An 8,093-nucleotide genomic window follows, 5' to 3' on the forward strand; every position below is an offset into this window, starting at 1 on the left:
ATACCAGACAGTTCTTAGAATAACTTCATGAATTCTGTGGTCACCCCTACGACATCTCCTGCCGCCAAAATGGATGGAATATCAAAGGCATAGCAACAACCCCTTGTTATGATAACTCGTAACGTTGAATTTACTACAGCTGACCTGGCAACTAAACGGGTCACGGAAAGACATTTCCTTGAACTATACCCCTCACGGGTAAGAAGGCAAGGCAGCACAAATGTGTGGTTAAAAAAAAGGGCCAAAAAAAATACACAATATTGGAGCGGAGAATGGTGAATGTGGGGCACCGTTGGGTTATACGAATGCTTCAAGGCCTTCCTTCTACTAAACCAACTGCCTCCATTACCGAGATACAGGGCGCTCATATTATAAGGTAAGGTTATAAAAACCATCTTTTAAGATCATTTTAGTGAAAGTTTCATCCTTCAAGGCGTACCATTCACTGCTCAAATACTAAACAACCTACTACCATTGCCGAAATACAGGGCGCTCATATTATAAGGTAAGTTATAAAACCACCTTTTAAGATCATTCTAGTGAAAGTTTCATGTTCCTATCTCATAGAATTTAAGAACAATGATGAATAAATCATTTTCGAGCAAAATTTAAATGGCCGGCTGATTATATTACCGCAGGAGCCGCAGCCGCGGAATTTAAATGACAACGTCAAAGGGTTAACGTCCCATTACAGTGCAAATATTATCATTGTTTTCACAGGTTCAGTCTTGATACTGTCACGTATCAGGCGTATAACGCGACAGATAACTTCACGCCGTATTTGATATAGCAAATTTTATTTCACATTCGCTCATACAATCACCCACATTACAGATTTACGATTACTGCTATCTGCAGTATCCAAATGCCACAATACAACTGACTAGTTGCTGGCTAACTCAGCGGTAGCTCCAGGACTCACTGACTGACTCAGTACAACTGACTGTGAATAGCCTTCGCTGCTCCTTATGTAGCCTCGATCGGATAATACGGCCACGTAATAGGCACCCTTGTTGCCTGGCGCTGTGTTGCTAGCAACGCAAGCGGTATTGAGCGCTGTTACTACCGTAACAATCCGGTTGCGTCACCGTTACGTTACCGTGCGGAGGAGGGGGAGGGGAGCGCTGACTCACCCGCCGCATCACTGCTGGTGGGGGGGGTTCCCTTTTGCGCAACATGTCACAATACTTTAAGTTGGGCTTCATATGCTCCACATTCCTTATATAAAGAGAGCAGCCACAAACCAAGTTTTTATGATTTTCACTATCTCATACTGGTAGATTGTGAGACTAATGCCCCAGCACACTCTGTCCCACTCCTCTACAATCCAAACTTCAATGCAAATTTCATTCCAGTAATTGCTGCAAGTGTACAAATTTTCTTTTGCATTTTGAGACAAACACAATTTATGATGAGCATGACCTCTGCTGTAACAGTGCATAATTCTGAGCAAGGCCAGAGACATTTCAGAGACTGAATACATGGTGTTACAAGAAAGAATACTGTACTCTTCATAGTCATGAATGTAAAAACCTCAACCCCAACAATATACAATTTATGCTATAGATGCAAGATTTAAAAAAATAGATGCTTCTGCACTCCACTTGGACCCACATTCATCGACTCTCTGAAATTCATCACTCATAAAAGAAGGCAGTTTACTGGAGAATCAAAATACTTCTACTAATCATAACATAAAAGCAGCACTTAATAAATGCAAGAAGGAACCTTGCAACATTACACACTTTGGTGGACACTCATACCTATTGAGTCTATATCGGAGTCCAGCTTCTTGCTGAGAATATCATTGGCTGCTGGAACTACTGCCTCACCATCATCAAAATCATCATCTTCATTGAACCACATTTCTTCTTCTTCCTCAAGCTGGCGCTGGTCTCTCCGATATCGACTATTCCGCAGGATGGAAGGCACGCTAGAGCATATGGAACTACTGTACATTAACCTCCTCACAACTATAAATATCTACTTTATTTATGTTTTGTGTTACAGAATATCAGTGAATGATATTTCCTTCTATACTTATCCTGGCCTTATCTTGCAACATAATTTCAAAACCTATATGCCTGTCCACTAATACTTTGATTATATCAGTTTCTATCACAAAACATAATAAAGCTATGAGTAAATTAACTTCTTACTCTATGACCAGTCGAGTGTTGGACCAGAGATGAAGCCCCAAATTAATGACTGAGGATCTGAAAATTTGCTTGCTGCTTGGTCAAGAATATCGCACACCTCACAGGTCAATAACAGATGAGCACAGAGGAACAGAATATAAGCTTTGAAATTAATATTTTCATCAATACTGACCTGAGCTGTTCCTGTTCCCTAACCTTGGTTCAGTACAAAATGTTCCCTATAATAAATAAGGATCCAAACATGGAAGAACAGGAGCCTACAGTTAACCCATATTAAAAAAAAACATGGATTTTATCTGCTGCACAAAGTGAAAGGACACAAAAGGAAATTACATGTACCAACATTTTCAGAGGAACATATTGCCTCCACCTTCAGGGTACAAATATCAGTGAACATCTGACAAACAACATGGCATAACATAGCATAAGAAAGTATTCCTCACAGTAACTGCTGGGAGAACCTCACATCTCACAAGAGGATACAGACATAAGGCAATTCCGAACAAGACAGGGAGCCCAGGGCACACCAGCATATGCAGAGCTCTTTAACATTACATACGGGTGAAAGAAAAAAACAAACTCTGATGACCTTAACCTGTAGCAGTAATTTTTATGACACCTGGTTGCATAATTATGATACAGTTTGTTCATACATAAACTGAAATCACTACTAAATTAATATAATTTAAAATACAATTTATTTATCAGCCACAGCTGTGCTGCCTACATCTTCAACTTCCTTGTTCCAAAACTTTTCCCGTGAATCCTTCACCATTTTAATCATTTCTCAATTATTTTTCTTTTTTGTGTAACATTCCCACATATTCATCAAAGTATTAGTCACTACCACTTCACAACTTTCCTGTTCTATGCACTGCCACAGTAAAGATCTGAACACTTAAATTAACAGTATACTGTCCTACACCACTGACCACCAAGGGACTACATACAACCAACCATTATACATATAATATCACACAATCTCATGTCTTGAGTTATTCATATTTATTTGTTTTCATCTATCACTAAACACTGACCTTTACAAAACACACAATGTCAGCATAGATTACGCTTTGATGCTAAATTCTATTCAATTCTTTATTAGTAATGTGCCGAGTCAACAGCCGCAAGGCCAATTACAGACACAGCACAGTGCAGAAGAATGAATTACATTCTACACAAACTTATTAAAAGTCACATACAAATTACAAGTAAGTACTTTGAAGAAATAATAATGAATAAAAGTAAAAGTAAAAGTAAACAAACAAATAGTTGATATGGAATGAAACATAAATATTTAATAAAAATACTAACAGTTATACTATATTTAAACTGTCAGTATTTTTATTAAATATTTATGTTTCATTCCATATCAGCTATTTGTTTGTTTACTTTTACTTTTATTCATTATTATTTCTTCAAAGTACTTACTTGTAATTTGTATGTGACTTTTAATAAGTTTGTGTAGAATGTAATTCATTCTTCTGCACTGTGCTGTGTCTGTAATTGGCCTTGCGGCTGTTGACTCGGCACATTNGTACAACAGCCGTTCAAATCACTCTGGTCACACCTGTTGCTATACACACTTGAACCATCTCGAGCATCATTTGCTCTGTGCTTCAAGTCGCTGCTTCCAGGCATCAGTTTTTGGTTTTTGGTTATATATATTATATAGTGATAGAAAAATAAAATACTATGTAATTCAAAATGTGAGGTATAATTAAACTTTCTTATTTTAACTGTAGAGTACTGTAACTGTGACATACAATTAGCACACTACTGTTGGATCAGTAGCACAATTCTGTTTACTAGTTCACTGCCTGCAGTTCGAGGGTTCAACTCCTGATGAGGTCACTGGATTTTTCAATTGACCTAATCCTTCCAGCTGCACTATGGTCCTGGGGTTGACTCAGTCTCTAACAGAAATGAGTACCAGGAATCTTCCTGGTGGTAAAGGGCAGCCGGTGCATAAGGCTAACAACCTCAATGCCATCTGTGAGCCAACTGTCTAGAACAGGTGGGAGCCTCAATGTCTCACAATCCTATGGGCATCCATGACCTGTTACAGGGATAGCTTTACCCTACCTTTACTGCCTTATCTATTTGCCCTGCACAAAATACTTGAGTTGCTGGAATTAGGATCACTTGAAAACAGTGATCTGAAAGAGCTTTATGAGTGCTACGTGCATTTCAAACAACTGAAGACCATTCCAAGTAACGTAGAAACCAATCCAAATTTTTACTCGACTTGAACTGGCTTAAAAACAACAATTTAAAAAGTGCAAATTGCTACTTTATTTTCAGCTAACTTGGGCAAAAACATCTGCTTTTTCACTTATGTTACTGAGAAGCAGGCTAACAGATTACAGTTTGTTTACACAATATGTAGGGCTATTCTAAAAATGTGAGACTGAGTAATTGTGGAATTAAGACATTTACAAATTCTGGACCTGCACAAACTGCATATGACGTTATGGAACACTGAAAGTGGTACTGAAACATAAATTTGAAACATGAGGGGATGGATAATATTGCAAAACCCAAAATTAATGAGTTAAATGTGGACTGCATTTGAATAAGCTGTGAAAGTAATTAAATAGTTTAAGGAAAGTAACTCAACAAAATGATGAAATGAAAGAGCAGCAGCAGAGGAAGCAGTGATTTGTAAAGCTAAAATAGTAATAAGTAAAGGTAAAAGTAAAGCTATTCCTGTAACAGCCCATGAAGACCCATAGGGTTGTGTGACGTCAAGGCTGCCACCTTTTCTCTAGACAATCGACTCACAGATGGCAGTAAGGTTGTAAGGCTGTTAGCCTTATACGCTGCCCACACATTACCCCCCACCCCAGAAAATTCCTGGTACTCATTTCTGTTAGAGGCTGAGTCGACCCCAGGTCCATAGTGTGGCTGGAAGGATTAAGTAAATTGAAAAAATTCACCTCATCTGGAATCAAACCCACAACCTTCCAGCTTATAGCATAGAGCCTCGAACAACTACACTACCCTGTGCTCCCAAAATAGTAATAAGTGCAATCTGCAAGAATTCTTATGAAGAGCAGCTGCCAGAAGACTCTGGATGATTGACAAAGCAAAGAACAATGTACTATACATACTATTTTTACTGTACTAATGCTAGATATGATATGCTGTTGCCATTGGTATCAGGGAAATCTGATTTTAAGTTTTATTCCCTCCCTCAACTAAGTCAATTCTGTCTGTGTTTCTGGCCCCATCAGAGGCCATAATTGCTCTTAGGAATTTCTATACACTTGTTAACCTTCTGACGCAAACTCCTTATTCTGAGGCAAACTGCTTATAAAGTTATCCAGTTGTCATTTTCGAATTGCCCTTCCCTGACCAAACAGATTTCTTTTTCTCATCATATTTTCCCAATAATATTGCTCTTTTATTCAATACAAGGGCAACAGCTATTCACACACCAGCAGACAACAATACCACTTTTACTAGCATCCAGTTACCTTGTTTAATGTGAACATGTACTCTGAAATCTAAGGACTGGATTTTAAGTGACATGAATTCAATACGTTACTGTAACAATTCAGCCCACAACACTACGCCTTCCAACAGTAGTGTCTAGTAGCAAATGTAGCTTTTCAAAGCTTGAAGAAATTAGGCCTAAGACATATTGATAATGAACAATGAGAGGAACAGATAATTGGACTAGCACAGAATTCAATTCAACATGAAATAAGAACTGGAATTCAAGAACCAATATATGACTTTCCTCCTTCAAAGTTAGAATGGTGAACTAGAAATACTGGAAACACTAAATCCTTGTCTTCTGAGTATCTGTCCAACACAGATTTGATGATATATGCAAAAACAAATGCATACAATTACTTGCTGAATGCGGAAAATTTGAATATACACAGTGCCTCTGGGATGAGGTAATGCCTTTACCTCCCGATACCAAATGGTCCTTCACCCCAGGGATTGAGGAATTATCAAAGCTTTTATCAAGTCTCATTATACTGAAAATGACTAAAGGTGCAGAAACTAAGCTACAGCCTCTGGTGCTTTATATAATTTAAAACACTTCAGGCTGATTTGTGTAAAAACAATCTGTGTCTAGGTGAAGTTGTTCCTGCGCTTAACTAATTAAACACTATGCCATGAAAGTTGTTGGGTGAGTGGCTGTATACATTCACATTTTATTGACCTCAGCATGAGATAGAGGTAAGTGGACAGCCTCATGCCCTGGTTGCTTTAACCCAGTACCCACTGAATAAGGTGTTGGGTGGGCCCCATACAAGAGAAATTCTTGACCCTACCGGGACTCGAACTCCAACTCTTCCTGTCGCCCAGACTGAAGCCAGTCACTATAACAACTGCACTATCCCAGCTTCTATACATCTAAGTACAAATGAGAAACTGTATGTGGCCATGTCCATGTATTCCTAACCCATAAAGAATTATGTTCATCCAATGTGTATTTAGCTAGGTCACCACTCTTGAGAAAACTACTGACAGCACTGGACAAGGGTTTACTGCATTTTGCAATGTTGATGCTTGGGACACTAATGGCTGCCAATTGCCACACCCTATATGATAGCACCGGATATTAGAAGGCTGGCTATGAAATCAGAATAGGCTTGAGAGAGTTGAAGCAGCAGCATACTTACCTATCTAACGTTGTTCTGTCTCTGTCCTTGAGTTTATCTTGATGCTGGTCGTATCTCAACTTGAGAGCTTTGAAGGTCTGGACATATTCGATGTCATCCAGAACTTTTCCAAAGTTTTCAACAACATGTGAGCAAAGGGACTTTATGTCTTCCTATAATAACAATATGACATATCTCTCATAAGTCTGCTGAGTATATGTTTTATTTTATACTTGGACTCGAATGCACAACACAACTACAAAGTAAGTCATCGAGTCATTTAAGAGTATAAATCCTGATTTTCTGGTGGGCACAACAGAGGCCAGTGTATAGGCAGCCAAAAAGATAAAAGCCTTGATATTTGCCCAGGCTGGTGAAAATCTGTGTTCAATCTTTAACGTCCACAAAATATGTAAATTGTGTCCAATTTCTGCTAAGTTCTCTCTGAAATCAAAATCACACACAATCTAGGGAACATAATCGCCATGCCTAGGAATCAATCTTAACTGAAGTAGCACTAAATTTTGCACACTTTAATGCAAGATAATACACCAGCACAAGTAACAAAAAATATAATGTATCCACTATTGAATGTAGATGAGTATATCAGACATTAGTATGTATTTCAGCATCATGTTGCAATTGTTCACATTTGCATCCATTGTTTATCTTCCATCAAAACTGCAACACTTTTACATTCTACACTTCAACACTACATGTTTCGGCCTCAAACGGCCATCTTCAGGTGTTTTTTATGTTACAGGTATTTTTCTAAAACTGTGTTAAAAACTGCTACACTGTTTTAATTCATGTTTAAATCACTCGCTGTAGTCGTCTTAAGTAAACGAGATAAAATCCTTTAAAATTTCTGTTGCATATTATTTCACCTCACCCGGGGTGTCGTCATTTTCGTACATATATCTAGGTGTTCTTCTCGGCAGCTTGCCCCTCACGTTCGTGGTCTACTTTCAGTTTTTGACTGCCATATGCTACTGGTTTGTGTGCGCTTCCTCCACAGCATGTGGTGTTGTCTTTACTAGTCACACTGTGAAGGAAGCACACACAAACCCAGAGCATATGGCAGTCAACAACTGCAAGTAGACCACGAACGTGAGGGGCAAGCTGCCGAGAAAAGCACCTTGATACATTTACGAAAATGACGACACCTCAGGTGAGGTGAAATAATATGCAACAGAAATTTTAAAGGATTTTATCTCGTTTTACTTAGGAAGACTACAGCATGTGATTTTAGCATGAATTAACCGTTCAGCGTGGTTTGACGTGTATGTTTCGTCAAGGTATTTAAATCGTC

The 8,093-nt window shown here is 38.5% G+C and overlaps 1 protein-coding gene across 3 annotated transcripts in view; it reads right to left on the minus strand.

Annotated features, from left to right (window-relative positions):
- The window catches only part of LOC111870306 (serine/threonine-protein phosphatase 4 regulatory subunit 3), a 60,852-nt gene that overhangs the window by 11,727 nt on the left and 41,032 nt on the right, over positions 1 to 8,093 (minus strand). For 2 of the 3 annotated variants that reach the window (XM_023862475.2, XM_033753777.1), the window contains exons 14-15: positions 6,803 to 6,954; positions 1,764 to 1,948 (exon numbers count right to left, since the gene is read on the minus strand). In XM_023862475.2, the coding sequence (XP_023718243.1) occupies positions 1,764 to 1,948; positions 6,803 to 6,954 (337 nt within the window). The remainder of the gene's footprint in view (positions 1 to 1,763; positions 1,949 to 6,802; positions 6,955 to 8,093) is intronic. The other variant, XM_023862476.2, reaches the window with a different exon arrangement.

This window comes from Cryptotermes secundus, unplaced genomic scaffold (assembly GCF_002891405.2).
Source record: "Cryptotermes secundus unplaced genomic scaffold, Csec_1.0 scaffold391, whole genome shotgun sequence".
NCBI lineage: Eukaryota > Metazoa > Arthropoda > Insecta > Blattodea > Kalotermitidae > Cryptotermes > Cryptotermes secundus.